The sequence below is a fragment of the Ursus maritimus genome, unplaced genomic scaffold (assembly GCF_017311325.1).
Source record: "Ursus maritimus isolate PB19 unplaced genomic scaffold, ASM1731132v1 scaffold_33, whole genome shotgun sequence".
Lineage (NCBI taxonomy): Eukaryota > Metazoa > Chordata > Mammalia > Carnivora > Ursidae > Ursus > Ursus maritimus.
Window position 1 is genome coordinate 6,268,280 of NW_024425897.1, and position 16,147 is coordinate 6,284,426.

A 16,147-nucleotide genomic window follows, 5' to 3' on the forward strand; every position below is an offset into this window, starting at 1 on the left:
TGTCTCATTAGTGTATCTTGCTTGTGCTGGCTTTCTGCGGCCCGACAAGCTCTTTTGACTCATGTTCCTACTCCTTACGTCTCTTTTATCCTTTTCTGGACAACTTTACCAATATCATGCTTTGAATCTTGAGAAATATCTGGTAAAACTGGCCAATTAGGATGGCAGGCATAACTGGGAAACAGATGGGGGGGTGTGATGTGGTAATAGAGGGAGGGAGAGAACAAAAGAGGGCAGCAGTTCTCATGATGACCAAATGAGGTTGCTTCTGCTGTGACATTACATTTACTGCCTAAAATGTGACCCGAACCATTTCTGGTGAACTCTGTTAACCCTGTAAGCTATTGACAGGACATTTACTCAAATCTTAGTACTGATTCTCCGCTCCTGGTGCAACCTGACCAATGGGCATGAATTCAGGGGGATTTAAACAAATCAATTAAATCCTAGTTCAGGTCAATCTTAGGACTTCCTGGGTGTCCCTGAACAACCACTCCAGCCAGTGCCCCACATGGGTTCTGAACTGGACTTGTGTGTAGTGCTGTGGAAAAAATAAGAAGCAAATGAAAACCTCAGGCTGGGGTGGGTGGTGGTGACCAGACACGGAGACGGAGACCGAGACTGAGGATCAGGAAGCTGGAAATTCCCTCCTGCCTTGGTGTTTGGGCTCTCGCTTTTCCACTTCCCTAAATCACCCTTGCGGTGGGCCTGTGCGCACAGTGGGTGCTCCCTAATTGTCCCTCGAACCGATGGTAAAACCATAAGGGCCTGAATTTTAGCTCTCGTTCTTAGCGACCATCTTAACATCCAAACTCCAACCTCTCATCTGAATGCAAGGGACCACCCTGCCCTCCATCAGGGGGCTCCCTAAGGGCAGCTCCCGCGCTAGCTTTCACCCCCCACTCCCCCTTCGCCCCGCTTAGCATGAGACGAACAACTTTCTCCAGCTTTTAGGTTTCTCCGGGCTGAGTTTACGGCGGGGCTGTTCGGGGTCAGGAGCAAGGCTTGGGGGGCCGGCCGGCTGGGTGCTGTTCCAGGGTGGCCCGGAACCACCGCTTCGGCATCCCCTGCAGGACAGGTGGGGCATGCGCTTTTCTGGAGCCACCCCAGGCCTCCTGCAGGAATACTGATTGACACTGTCCGGTTTGAGAACTAGCGTGTCCAGGGGACGGAGGGCTCCCCGCTGCCCCCTGGGTGGTGGGCGTCGGATCCAGGGCACCCCGGGGCTGGCAGGGGTCCGGGGCAGAGGGGGCGTGAGCGCGCCGGGAGCTGGGGGCGGGAATTGGGGAGGAGAAGGAGGAGGAGGAGAAGGAGGAGGAGGAGGAGAGGAAGTCCCCCGTGGCCACCCCGAGGGGAGGGCGGGACGGTGCCCGCGGGCACTCGGTCAGGAGACCAGGGGTGCGCAGGCAGGGGAGCTCCGCCCGCTCGCCGAGGGGCTCCTACCGCCGGGCGCGTGCTCCCCCGCGACCCCCGCGGGAGGGGCGGGGGCGGCAGCGCGTGCGCGGGGCGGCGGGCGCGCGCCGGGGGGGCGGGGCGGTGCGCGGCGACCCCGGCGGGCGCGGGGCTGCGGCGGCGCGGGGCGCCGAAGCGGGGCGCGGGGCGCGCGGGGGAGCGCGCGGGGCTGCCCGGGGCGGCCCACGTCGGGGCGCGGCGGGCGGCGGCGGCGGGAGCGCGTCCCGTCCGGGTCCCGAGGAGCCGCCGCCGCCGCCGCCGCCGCCGCCGCCGCTCGCCAACATGGCGGACCTCGAGGCCGTGCTGGCCGATGTCAGCTACCTGATGGCGATGGAGAAGAGCAAGGCGACCCCGGCCGCCCGCGCCAGCAAGAAGATCGTGCTGCCCGAGCCCAGGTACCGGCCGCCCGGGCCCGCGTCGCCCCCCGCGCCGCTGGCCCCCGCGGCCGCCAGCGACCCCCTGCGTCCGGGAGGGTCGGGCGCTCGGCCTCTGCCGTTCCCCCCCCCCACTCCCCGGCCTCGCCGTTCCCGTCTCTGAAATGGGCCTCGGAGGGCTGCCGGGGGGGACTCCGACTGAGAGCGCCCCAAAGTGCCCAGCGCGGCGCCCGGAGCGCAGGAGCGCCCCACTAACGGGCTGCCGGGATGTGGCTGTGACTTGGCTGGACTAGCTCCATCCTTGTCGCTCCCTCCTGTCCCATCCCCGTCTCTGGGTCCAGCCCCATCACTAGCGTAGTCAGTGCTCCTCTGCCACGGCTCCCTCCTGCCCCATGCCTACCATTCCAGCCCCATCCCTGTCCCTTCTGCCCCATCTCTGTCACCCCTCCAGCTCCATCCTTATGGGCCCCTTCTGCCCCGTGCCTGTGGCTTCCCTGTGCTGCATCCTGGTCGTTCCTTCTCTGGTTCCTGCTTCCCCCTTTGCCAACTGCGTCCTCTCCTCAGCTCCCCGTGGTCTCCTTAGTTGGGGAGTGCAGGCTCCTTGCCTTTGTCCCAGGTACTTAAAGTGCAGTTTTCAGTGCTTGCTCCTTTTGAGGTCCAGTCTAGTCTGCTTCCTATCCTCTTTCCTTTCCTCTTTTGTGCCCCCAGGCAGTGGTGAGTGGCTTGTGACCCACACAGTTTTCTTTTTGGTGCTAAGTGTATCACCCCAGCGGCTTTCCTCAACTTGCAGATCCACTGGTGGTACTTTATTAAAAGGTTGAAATGGGATTCACTTTAAATGCACATTGAATGGTTGATTCCAGACAAGAATTTGTTGTTTAAAAGACCAAAGAAGGGTCCCACTGAATCGGCAAGGGGTTTGGTGAGGGCCATACCAAGTTGTGATTTTATATCGCAAATGATTTATTATTGATGGGACTAGTAAAAGACTTTAGTGGTTCATGTCATTAGCACCACCCCAGAAGAGATCGCTCATCAGATTAACAGTTTCAAAGGATCAGGGTTGGATTTTTTCCCCCTTTAGCTTCTTTTCTAATTAACACCCTCGTGAGTTGTACAGTGAATGTGCTAAGTAGCTCTTGGTAGAATTGGTGGTAAAAAGAGGCATCTTCTTCTCTCTGTCAAATAAATAAATAAAAAATCTTAAAAAGAAAAAAGAGGCATCTTCTGTATGGTGAATTGGAAACCGTGCAATTTTGTAAAATATTAGAATCTAAACCGAAGCTGTTCTCCGTTGGAAGCATCAGTGTTTCAAGCACTGTACACCCAAGATTGCTTAAATTGTTATCTTGATCTGAGAAAAAAAAAATCTTTATTTAATGCTAAGTGATCACCAGATAATTTTTATAAGTCCATTCATGAGCCTGAGCCCTACGACAGAGAAAATATTAGTCCCTTTCAGTTACTCGTTGTGAAAAGCCAAATTGTGTCAATGAGTACGTGCTAGGTATTTTTGGCTTGCTTGCCTTTTTTGTTAGCCCGTGCCTCTTGTTGGGTTTGCAGGGTGTGCTCTTAGATAAGGAACGTCAAGCAGGGAAAATCAGGGAGGAGTACAGACCTTTTGGAGGGATGTGAAATTAACACTCCGATTCCAGAGTCCAGCCTATCCGAAGCTCGTTGAAAATCAGTGCTGTTTAAAATTTCTGGCAAACAGGAAGCTAAGTAAAAGAAGAACCCCCAAACCAAACCTGAATTTCATTTTTAAAAAACTGCATTTTTATAAATGTGGTATTCAATGCTTAATTCCTTTTTTCTTTTGCCTTTTCTACTCTTCCTAAAGGGCAGGGAGTCCTAAATATATCGAGCCTCTCTATATAAAATCGACAAATCTTAACTCATCGGCAGTTTTGGGGGGGCGATATATAATATTAAAATTAGGAACTTCTTTTTTTTTTTGGTGTTTTGAACTTAATGTGACTTCTGCTTTTTTAGTGTCCCTCTTGAGAACATACTTATATGTTTAGGATATTCACTTCCTTGTATGAATGCCTTTGTTTTTCAGTGGTATTCTTTGGTAACACTTTCCTTTAAGGCAGAACTGGAAGATGGTGAGCATATTTCTCATGACATTTTAGAATTGAGAAATATCAAGAGGAGAGTAATTTTAGGAAACAGCTCTTAGTTATTATTATTCTGTTGCTTTTTTTTTTTAAATAGATTCTCAAATTAGGTTATTGGAACCTCCTCCAAGGATTCTAATTTGTTTTGCATTTATCTCAGTGGCTTTGGTTTTAGTTTTGTAATGTGACCTTTTACATAGTAACAGCCGCTTCTCATGGTGCTCTTAGGATTCTGTTACATTGAGATTATCAAGTAACACATCTTGCAGATTTTTGTCTACCCCTGGATGGCAGGTAGTGGCCTGCCTGCTGGGTTTTGGGGCGGGGGTTGGTGGTTGGGGGATTTCTCAATATGGTAAGAAAGTTAATTTTCGCAGTGGCTGGCAAGACCAGCACGATTCGCCTCTGTTGGTAAAGGATAGAGGTTGAATGGTTTCTGATAAGAATTTCTATTTCAGCTGCATTTTGGAGTGAACCATGTGATCACCAGTCTGGTGCTCTTGAAAAAGATGTTTAGATTTGTATTTTTAGTATCTCAATGAGGAGCATAACACTCGCCTTTGGCCCATCACTAGTGACTTTTTTCCTCCCAGCCCGATTATTTGAAATCACTGGAGTATTCTCGACGCTTCCTCATTTTAGTTGCTTTGCACGCAGTTTTAAGCAAAAAGCAACAGGACTACATAATCTCTAGCTAATTTAAATGAAATGTTGGGTCTGCCTTCCCCTGCCTGTTATGGGAGAATCTCAGAAGATGGAGCATTCTGCCCTGGGGAGATTTTGCTTCTCCGAGATAGCGAGAGGCAACCATTTTGTTATGTTGACACATTATTTAATTAACGAACCAATGAGTGTAAATCCCGTAATAGCTGACTGTTTGTTCAGATTACAGAGCTGCTTCAGTTTACTGAAACATTTGTTGAGTTAATGTAGCTGATAATGGGATCTGTTGGGAATACTAACCCGTGACCCATGGGTTCACTGTGCAGGCCCAGTTAGAAACACGAGCGTTCAGATGTGCGTGCCAGTTACCCAACGCCATGTGAAGGAAGAAGTCCTTTTATTTGATAGAGTCTAATTCATAAGCCAAGGCCTACAGAGGGTCCACGGCTTAAAGCCGTGGATCATCGAGACCACTTATACTTTAGGCTCGTTACTCCGATGAACCTTTTCCAATCGGAATGAAGTTCAGTTGACTTGGAGTCACACATAGTTGAGAAAGGTTGAGTAACATGAACTTGACCCTTCCCCTGTATCCTATGTCCATTTAGGGGACCTTGACGGTTTTGGATCATTAATTGCAAAGCTTGTCCTTTCAAAGTAGTCATACAATATGATAGGAAGTTCTGAAAACAACATTTGCAAGATTCTTTGTCACTTTCCTGGAGGACTTAGAATATCCTTAAGGACATCCGTGACACCTTTTATTACATGACTTCCGTAGGTGGTTGTGGGGCTGTTTCTCCTAGCCAGGCATGGGGACACCGTGATGGACCCGCCCACAGCCTTGTCCTTCAAGGGGCTTATGTAGTCTAGTGGGAAATACACAGTTGATTCAAGAAAGATGTTTACTTTGAAGTGCAATTTCTTGAAGATTCTCTTTGACCCCAGACAAGTAGCGTTTGGATGGCTTTTATGATTCTATCATCATAGAGCTCATGTTTGCCAAGTGTTTTTACAATAATTTGTTAGTTATTCCTTTGGAAGGACTATCTAGCCACAGTATACATAGTAATGTGGTAATATTGCATCTTCCTACTTGTAAACCTATCAAGTGGAATTGATCTTGAAAAGTAGCTCAGTTTTCTTCTTTTGTGGGAATGGAGTTTCTTCAGTAAGTTCCCTAACTGCAGCCTGTGAGTGGTGGATGGAGGCTTTGAGCGAGTCCTCTCTGTTTTGGTTGTAGGGAATTCTATGCCTGTGTGGCCCCCAGCCCCCAACTTTGAACTGAAAAGTCAATGTTGAAAGAATGAACCGTCTTCAGGGAAAAAAGTGTTCTTTGTCGTTGGGAGGAGTATTTCTATGTATAAAACGGTGGCGGTGTTCTTGCCTCTTTTCCACTAAGGTACACATTCAGAACGTAATTTGTTCTGACCTTTTGGTTATTATTTCTTGGTTCAGAGTCAATTTGTGCCAGTGACTTGAAGGTTCAAGCACTGTGCGTAGTTGTCAATTCTTAGAAATAGATGTTCCAGTGCAATCAATTTTGGACCTAGAACTGGCTGCCCAAAACATTGTGAAATGTTTTGAGTCGAGAGCCCAGTAGATCTCTTTGAGGTTCAGGCAGCCCCGGTTTGTCTACGCAACGTGTTCTTAGAGGCAGTGTCTTAAAAGTGCTTTTCAGCATGCTGAATTTGGCTTTGCCAGACATCTGTTTGGACAAGACTGAAACTGTTGGATAGGGAGTCGAAGCTTGAAGCAGGGAAGTGTAGGTCTTTATCTGACAGCGGGTGGCAAAGCAGAGTGGGAAACAGCCAAGTCGTCTAGAGCAGGATGCCTGGGGTCTCTGTAGCCCTGATAAGGGAAGGAGACGTTTTACTTCCATGAACTAGGAATAGAACAACTTCCATTTATTGAGAGCATACCCTCTCCCCGGCCACTTGGCATAAAGAGGGCAATTGTTCCCCACGAGAGAGTGCCGCCTGGTGAGTACCATGGGCCTCATCAGCACGGTTAAGCACCCTGCTCAGGGGACAGCCGAAAAGCAGCCGAGGCGTAGTCAAGCCCTGATTTCCCAGAATCCGGGTTCTTTCCTCCTTTCTGTGCCATTGAGCCAGCAGGAATAAGGAGCACCCTCACCTCTTCTTTCGCATGGAACAGACGACACAGTGATACTTTTTTGTTTGGGGACAATATATCTTACGGGCCGTAAGATCTCTCCATTCAGCCGATAGCAGCTGCTGGTGCAGCGGTTGAAAAGTCGGGACCGTCAGAGACCGACGGAGAACAGCTATTCCTCTGGAACCTGGGAGAGCGGTAATTATGACTAAGTGAATAAGCAGTTTCTTCCTTATTTCCCATGAGGAGCTCGAGGGTTAAATGCCTGTTCCGTTCAATGCAAGAAGTGCAACCTTGCCGCTGAGAAATTTGTAGAAGAGGCGGCCTCAGCACCCCCGCCCCGCCCCTCCCTCCCCAAACAGGATTTCTACCTGAGTTATTATTTGGAAAAAAGAGCAGAGCGGGCCCCTGTCTCCCCCTCTGACCCCCTGCCGAGATATTTCCATTTTGGGGAAAAGGGTAAAGGGGCAAAACAATATTTTTGGCTTTATCTGCAATAAAAAAAAAATCACTTTCTCATTCAGAACAATCCTCCTGGGGCGCCTGGGTGGCACAGCGAGCGGTTAAGTGTCTGCCTTCGGCTCAGGGCGGTGATCCCAGCGTTCTGGGATCGAGCCCCACATCAGGCTCCTCTGCTATGAGCCTGCTTCTTCCTCTCCCACTCCCCCTGCTTGTGTTCCCTCTCTCGCTGGCTGTCTCTATCTCCGTCAAATAAATAAATAAAAATCTTTAAAAAAAAAAAAAAAAAAAGAACAATCCTCCTTTGTTAATACACCGAGTGTTTGAGGAAGGCTGAAAAGTTTGATGAAAACGGGTTGTGCGTGCAGGGTGGTCTCGTCTGTCTTTAACCTTCTTTGGACATTGTCAGTGGGAGAACGGACACCATGAGCCGGGCGACTTTCAGCCCATTGTCGTGAAATCATTTGTGTGTTTAGAAACTTCCATGCTAACCAGGTTGGATGTCCCCAGACCTGCTTCTGGTCCTACTGTTTCTCACGTCTTTATTCTTCTCTATTTTTGTCATTGATCAGCGCTTACAACCCCTGGGCCTTTCCTGACTGCTCTGTGGGTCTAAGATAAAATGCGGGGGGAGAAGTAATACCTTGGCTTCCCGTATGCTGTAAATGTTTCTTCTAATTTTGGAAGTCTTCTCCTGGGTCCCCTGTGCTTCAGTGTGGGGCATCTGCAGATTATAGCACTTTCCATATAGGGTGGTATAGAGAGGACAGTGGAAACATCTTTACAGTTCATTTACTCTGTGATTGCTGTGTTGCGACAGCCAGCCTCCACCCAGCCTTGGCCTGTGCTCTTGTTTGCGGCCATTTTCTTCTTCCAGGGTCTCAGGAGTAGGAAGAGGTGAGTATATATGAAAGTACCTAGGCCAGAGCTTCATCCTTGGTGAACTCGAAGGTCACCTGTTTCATCCCTGAGTCCTCTCTACAGTTCTAGATCAGGAACCAGGAGCTGTGGGCCCGATTCCACTGGCAACTTGCCATGGGCCCTTGGTAAGTCACTTCAATACACTATATTTAGTTTTCACTGTCTGTACAATATGTATCTATTCATTTCTGATCACAAAATGCCCTTCCCCCCCAATCTGTCTCTTGCGAGCATTTTCTGTCCCTGTAGTATATTTGTAAACAAGAGAAAACATTAATTTCAAACACCGATAACTCAGGAAAAGATTGGATGAAATATTAAAGGGTGATTTTTCTTTTATTTACACTGTGGGTGGTTGCTGTAGGGAGGGATTATATGTAGCACAAAACGTGACACCTTAAGAAAGTATAAGATAGTAGCAGATACAAAGCAGCATTGCATGGAGCCCCCTGTGTCATGTGCTCTGAGGAAGCAGGCTTGGGAGACAGGACTTCTGAAAAGTTGGTTTGTTGGCCCAGGCAGCAAAGAGCAAACGTTGACCCTTAGACACATAAGTAAGTGAACTTCCCAGATTTCTTCTCAGCTTTCTTCCTTTGTGGTGGCATGTGTGTCTAGAACCTTGTACGCATGATGCCTCACTCGGTTCTTTTTCTTTCTTTTCTCCCTTCTCCCTCTTTTTCCCCCTCTGCCATCCCTCTTTTTCCTTCCTTCCTTCCTTCCTTCCTTCCTTCCTTCCTTCCTTCCTTCCTTCCATCCTTCCTTCCTTCCTTCCTTCCTTCCTTCCATCCACTCACCCATCCATCCTTCCATCCATTCTTCCTTCCTTCATTCCATCCGACCTTCCTTCCTTCCTTCCTTCCTTCCTTCCTTCCTCCCCCCCCCATTCCCCCCCTCCATCCATCCATTTTTCCATTAATCCATCATCTATCCATCAGGCTCTGGGCTACGCTGGCCTTAGTACATAGAGTTAACAAGCACGCTACTAAGCAATTAGGAGAGTTAACTCATCCTTTGGAGGTCTTCTCTTCAGTAAAATGAACCAAAAATCATAGCCGAAAAGCAGCTGGCTTCAGTGTATTGAGCATAAGGTAATTCATTTCAGTATTCCTCAGACAGTAACAGATTGCATGTTAATAACATAGCATTGTAGTAGCTCGTGTTTGAAAAGATCTTGGAGGGCATCCAGTTTAGTCATGCATTGGATGGGTGACGTCCCTGTCTGACGGCCAGGCAGGGTCATCTTTGAGGAACATCTTTGGAAGCTCTACGGTTGTGGAAAGCTCCCTTCAGTTCATTCTGTGCGCTGATCTTTTGCTGACCTTTTGTGGTTATGCAAAACAAGTTTAATCCTCGTAAAACGTGACAGGTTTCCCAGTACCTGAAGGCAGCTCCCCTATCCCACAGTGGCTTTCTTGGAAAGCTGTCCCCCCTATTCCTTTAGTCACTCCCCAAATCCAGCTGAAGTCTGCATGTGCTCGGTGTAATCTGTGCTTACCAGTCTGAACATTACCTAGCTAAATAGGAATATTAAAATTTATAAAGACTAAAAAGATACCTGTAAAGTCACTGTACTTAATTTAGTGATGGCAAAACGAGTGAAAAAATCTTAGTTCAAGTGTATGTTTGAGTCCCTCTAAAGTTCCATAATGGAGAGAACACTTTTGGTTCCTCCAGTGATTTAAAATTCATTACATGGTTTGATTAGGGGATTAACATTTCCATTAAGTCCGAATTTGGAAGCTAGGATGGGTTGCACGTGTGTTTCGACAGTGACTGCCACTTGCCCTGTGCTAAGTAAGTTCCAGGCCCTGTATACTTCTTAGATAAGTATAGGCTAAAATATTTTCGGAAGAGAATGAGCTTTAATTATGCTGCAAAAGTCTTTTTCTGAGGATTTTAGGGCTTATGTTTCATATATTCAAAAGCTTACACCTACAACTCCGCTAGGAGTTTGCTGGGGAAGGCAGCAAGCGTCTTCGTGCTCAGCAGTGAAACTTGATTGGAGAACACGCTCTCGGTATTTGTGCTTTGTGTCATGAAGTCAGTCCATTGTTCTTTGTCATTTTTCTAGAAAGATCCCTCTGGTGATATTTTCAGGTTACTCTAAATGTTCCATATCTGCATTGCGTTTGATAAGGGCTTAAGTTAAAAATGAACTCAAAGTTACATGGGAAGGCATTTACACAGCTGTCGAGTACCGCAGGCTTTCCTTTTGCATTGTGAATGTCTAAAGCTGAGATGACATTTCAGATGTATCTTCTTTTAAAAACACGAGACTCTTGCTATTTGGTTGGAGGTGGTGGTAAGCGAGGTACCTAGACTCCATGTAGAAACAGAACTAACCCTGACAGGCAAGGTCAAGGGATTTTAATATTTACCTCTCATCGGTCATTCTTTCCTTAACTGTGTGTACTGTTTCTTTTCTTAAAATGACACCCTGGTTATGTGCTGGCTTTTGTCGTCACAACATTATGTATAGAATAGAGTGTAAAGCTTTCGTGCTGTCTTCTGTGCTCCATTTAGGCCCTGCTTCCTTCTCCTGATTATTTACGCAAAATGTCGCAACTAGGACTGGCGTAGAAGGGAAGGTGTTTTCTGCACATGAGCAGTTTCTAAGTCTTGCGTGAGAGGGGTGGCACTTAGGATCATGATGTCCCCCTCTCCCCCCAAAGAAGTGTGACAGTGTTTGTGGTCAGGGATTTTTTAGGGTTCAGTCATTTGCTTGGTTTTTTATTCCATAAGGAAAACCAGCCAGTGTCTCTGTGTCTCTGTCTTTTAACTAAAGCGCCCTTCTTAATGGGGAATGGGTGTTCAAATTATTAAAAAAAAAAAAAAAAAAGATCAGGTTATGAAATAAGAAGAGCTTATTTTTTCCTGGCCATTTCGTACTGGTTATCTCATGACCACCTAGGGATCTAGGGCTAGGGTCTGTGGTGGCGGAACAGACAGAAAAAGCAAGACTCTTTGGAAGTGCCTCAGTGATTCCAACCGTCTCCTCTTCGGAAGCTCTCTCCAGAACTGGGGCATGACTGGGGTCAGTACTGAAATGATCTCGATGGCAGTCCACTTGTCGGGCTTAACATTTAGATCTGTGTGTGTATATCAGCAACAGCTGATCATTTATTTCATATTTATTTGATAGATTTGAATTGAGAGTAAAAAACCCCTCACTAATACTTGTGTGCAGTGCTTTATGGTTTTGCATGTAAATACTGTTTTTAGTTTTTAACAGTTATCCTCTATAGTAGGGAGAAATTTAAAAAAGAAAAAAAAAAAACGCTCCAGACCGTACTGAAAGGTATGTTTTGTCTATTTGGGGGGAAATTAGCTGTCTCCTTAGACACTAGTGTCTTTCCTGTGGTCTCTGGGACAGCCCTCAGCCATTCAGACCCAGAAACTAGATTTTATCACTGCATTGAGCACGTCCGTCTCTTATAGTTAAAATGCATGTCAGTCAGCCAGGTCTGCCTGGCTAACCCATATCTTCCTCTTGCCCAGTGGTGGTTCTCATTACATAGTTTAAGACCCCTTTGAGAATCTGATGAAGCTAAAGGTTCCCACTCCCCAGAATGCACTAATTCACCTAGTGGGTCTATCCGAAAAGCCAAACTAACTAGAATATACGTTTAATACTTGACGCTCAACACTAATCTCCCAGGAACCCAGATGCCCGAAGGCGGTGTGGCCAGAGCGTTCTCTCCTGGGGGTTTCCCTTGGGGAAGTGTAGTGCGGCCCGCAGGGGCTCATGGCCCGAGGGGTGGGAAGGGTCTAGCCTGAGGCTCATCAGTTTCAGTAGCTGGGACCTAGTCACTTCTCCTTGGGGTGGCTTTACTCTGGCTGTGAAGTCTTTGAATTCCCTGGCAGTGAAGGCTTCTGCGATGACCTGTCCTTCCCGTTCTCACTGGGGGGCAGACCTCCTCCGGATCTGATAATACAGTTACCGAAACCACAGCCAGGGCCAGCCAGCCCAGGAAACTTTGGCATTTCTCTGCCCTTTTGTGTTACGTATTGATTTAAAATCTTTACTCTCAGAGGGCAGGCTTTCTTCCTCATTTTCAGATTCTTGGAAATGGCTCTGCGGTACTCATCATCACCTTTAGAAGGAGGAAATTCAGGTTCAGAGAGAAACTAATTGCCCAAGATCACATTGATAGCAAAGGGCTCAAACTCTGCATTTTAATAGACACCTACAGACTATCTTTTGCCATATGAATCATCTAAGAAAAGAAAGTTCTTAGAACAGTGTCAATTTCAGATATTACCAACACAGTTTGGAAAATGAATTGTCGGGATGCCTGGGCGGCTTAGTTGATTGAGCGTCTGCCTTTGGCTCAGGTCATGATCCCGGGGTTCCGGGATCGAGTCCCACATCGGGCTCCCTGCTCAGCGGGGAGCATGCTTCTCCCTCTCCCTGCTGCTCCCCCTGCTCATGCTTTCTCTCTCTCTCTCTCTCTGACAAATAAATAAATAAAATCTTTGAAAATAAATTGTCTTCACCCAGTAAGGGTTATCAATGATAGGGATCTGATAAGGTAGTCCAATAGCTCACTTATAATTTCATTGGAGATGTTGATTTAATAATAAATATATGAATAATTCCTTAAAAGATAAGATGTCATAAAGTTCATGTTCAGTAATAGAGTTGGTTATCATTAATGATGGCCATGTTATAAATTGAGAAAAGCTGCATGTCAAAGCTTCTTAATGTTTTCTGACCCCAGACATCTTTTTGTAATTTCACAGTTACCCTTATCTTAAAAAATAGAAAGGAAATTCTCTCTCTTTGCCTGTCAGCAGGTACATGCATAGCCTTGGCCTTGGCCTACGTGTCTGTTTACTCTAGATACGTGAAGAATTTTTCACGTTAACCTTGTTAGCAGGACATTCTAAATGGTGATAGGAAATTAATGAAACAGGCTGCACATTTAACCTTCACACAGGGAGCTTGTTGACCTCATCCTGGGATGGGGTCGTGTTTGTTGGGAACTCAGCAGTGAGTCCCTTTACAGCTTGCCCTCTGTACCTGCCGAGACCCGTTCAGCTTGTCCTCGGTAACATGGAGAGGCTCCGCAGTCTTTTGAATTGCTGCGTGATGCATCATAAAACCACTGTTTACCTAACCCCGTGTTCGTAATCGTAAGCGCCGGGGCAGTGAATGTTCTGACCTGCGTATGTTTGGGCCTGTAGAATTGACCCCTAGAAGTAAGAGAGGGGCATTTTCAGGTTTGCGAGATGATGCCAGGATGGTCCTGTATGTTTTAAGGATAAATAGGGCTGCGTTCAGAAGTGTTAATGTTATAGTTAGTTTAAAATCCTTTCATAGAGACTATATAAATACAGCCGGGTAATAAGAACCAAGATTTTAAATGTAAATGAAGAGATACAGGAGTATAAGACAAGAGCTAAGCAAAAACCCTGCTTAAATTCAAATTGGAAAGTGATTTTAAATTCATGATATTTTTTTGGGGGGTGTCTTATCACATATATGTATGTCTCAGCTCTAGCCATGGAAAGGCCTGAGAGACAACTGCTGTCCCCTCGCTGTGGGTACCCTTCCCAGGCACACCTGCCTCTGGGTGTGGGCAGGGCCTGGGCGAGAAGACCCTGGAATTTCTGTTACCTGTTGTATCAGGAAAAGGAGCCATCCAAGAGTTGGGGTGGACGCCAGATCTAACAAGCGCAGGGGCAAGAAGATAGGGGTCCCCACTGGCCACAGGTGGGACACTGTGACTATCAAAAGAATATGGCTGCTGTTGATGGAAATACTGTGAATATATTCAAACCCTTGTAGTGGGCAGAATAATAGCACACCCCCCCCCCCCAAAGCCCACGACCTAGTCCCCAGAACCTGTGAGGATGTGAATGTTACAGGGCAAGAAAGTATTAAGGATGCAGATGTCATTCGGGCAGCCGGTGTGCAGACTTGAATTCAAGATAAGAGACGAGTACCCCGAGTTATGTGGCTGTGCCCAGAACCACTGCAAGGAACAGAGGCGAGTCAGAGTCAGAGTGAGGTGGCACGTGAGAAGGAATTCCCACCATCTGCTGGCTTTGACGGGAGAATGGGGTCATGGACCAAGGACTGGGCGGCTTCTGGAAGCCCACAAAGAAAAGGAGAGAGATGCCCTCCTAGAGCCTCCACTAGGGACAGAGCTCTGCTGGCCCTTCGCTCTTAGCCAAGTGAGCCCCAGCCCGACTTCTGACCCGCAGATCTGGGGGATGATACACTTCTGCCGTTTGAAGCCCCCGGGTTTGAGGCACTTTGTCCGGGCATCAGGAGGAAGCTAATACATCCAAGATACACCTTATCGGTCCCCACTGGTAGTCACAGTACGGTACCGAGTGCGTCCCTGGGAAGTGACAATCCAGAAGGTAGAGAATTTAGCACTTTTCTTGTTTTTCCTGCAAGAGCTCCACCTGAGGGTGGTCAGGAAGTCCTCCCTGACGGGACGTAGTTCTTGCCTACAGAGGATGCGCAGCAGACGCGTGTGGCGGGAGTGATGGAGTTAGAAGAGCCACCATCTTGCAGCTCGTAATGAAAGTGCCGATGTGGGCAAAGGCCATCAGAGTTTGAACCCACTAAATGAAATGTCACGGGGAGTTTGAAGAGGAGAACTCAGACTATCACCAGCTCCATTTTCTAAGTAGTTTTCATATCACTAAGGAAAAATACCTATGTAGTACCAAGACCACTGAGTACCAAAATCAAGTCCCAAGGCCATTCCCCCCTAAACATTGGACTGGGATATAGTCCAGCTTTTAGAGGTAAACTTTGAGTTTATAGGAAGTATGGAGCTTTAGAGGAACAGATCAGCCTTAGGAGGAAGCAAACAGATAAATCCAGAACGGGGGCCCTCCTCCAGACCGCTGTCTTGGAGTCCTCAGTAAGTCACTGGTGTGATGATAACAAGCGGGTGGTGGAGAGAGGGCGATGCTCTGGATTACATCAGATTGGAGAGAGAGACAGAACCGTCCAGTGCATGTGTGTTCTTGATCAGATTAGATTAGATCCTGGCTCAAAAGACACCTCTGAGAGAATCATGGACATTTGAATGGGAACTGGGTAGTAGATCTTCAGGAGTTATTATTTCTGGAGGGGGCGGCCCGGGGAATAATAGACTCCGCACGCAAATAGATTGTGCTTATGTGAGGAAAGTGTCCCTGATTTTTTAAAAATGCAAACTGAGGCAGCAAGTGTAGAATGACATGCAGTAGGAGATTTCAAGCTTTAAAGTACTTTAAAAACTGAGGGAAGGGACTCCCGGGTGGCTCAGTTGGTTAAGCATCTGCCTTCGGCTCAGGTCATGATCCCGGGGTCCTGGGATGGAGTCCCGCATCGGGCTCCCTGCTCAGTGGGGAGTCTGCTTCTCCCTCTGTCCCTCCTCCTACCCCTCTCCTGCTCTCTCTCTCTGTCAAAATAAATATATAAAATCTTTAAAAAAGAAAACTGAAAGAGAAGTCAGGGTGAGGATAAAAGCAGAAGACTGAAAACCTCGACCACGGTTCAGGACGCATTGAAGGCCAGTTACGGGGGCTTGCTACACTATACTCTTTTGCCCTTTTGAACATTTTTCGAATAATGTTTAAAAACAACAGAGGAGCCGGCTAGGCCCGAGCATCACAACTCCATGCTTGCAGGGCTGCTGGAAACCTCGGTTGACCCCATGTCTTGGGCGAGAGCACCGGGGACTTAGGAGATATACTCCTGTGGAAGTGTTCACACAGATGCAAGATGGACTGCATCACCAACAACTTCGGCCCCGGGGGCGGCCGGGCGCAGGGAGGACGGTGTGCTTTTTGGAAACCGCAGTAGGTGACTCAAAGAGAGACTCCATGACACCGATCGCAAAGATGTGGGTAGGGTTTTAGTCAGTTCACTTGCAGCCAGAGTCCTGACTAATCCAAGTGGTGTGGACAGATTTACAACCTGTTGACCTGACGAACGATGAAGGGGAAAAAACACACACACACAAGAAGGATTTCTAAGAGAGAAAGCGTAGTAAGAAACGCAACTTTAGAAAGCGATACCCATTTACCCCCCCC

At 47.5% G+C, this 16,147-nt stretch overlaps 1 protein-coding gene across 1 annotated transcript in view; it reads left to right on the forward strand.

The window, feature by feature from the left end:
- Positions 1 to 1,692: 1,692 nt before the first annotated feature.
- GRK3 (G protein-coupled receptor kinase 3) overlaps positions 1,693 to 16,147 on the forward strand; it is a 120,683-nt gene continuing 106,228 nt past the window's right edge. Inside the window, exon 1 of the mRNA XM_040619651.1 lies at positions 1,693 to 1,847. Within this exon, the coding sequence (XP_040475585.1) occupies positions 1,735 to 1,847 (113 nt within the window). The 5' untranslated portion in view covers positions 1,693 to 1,734. The remainder of the gene's footprint in view (positions 1,848 to 16,147) is intronic.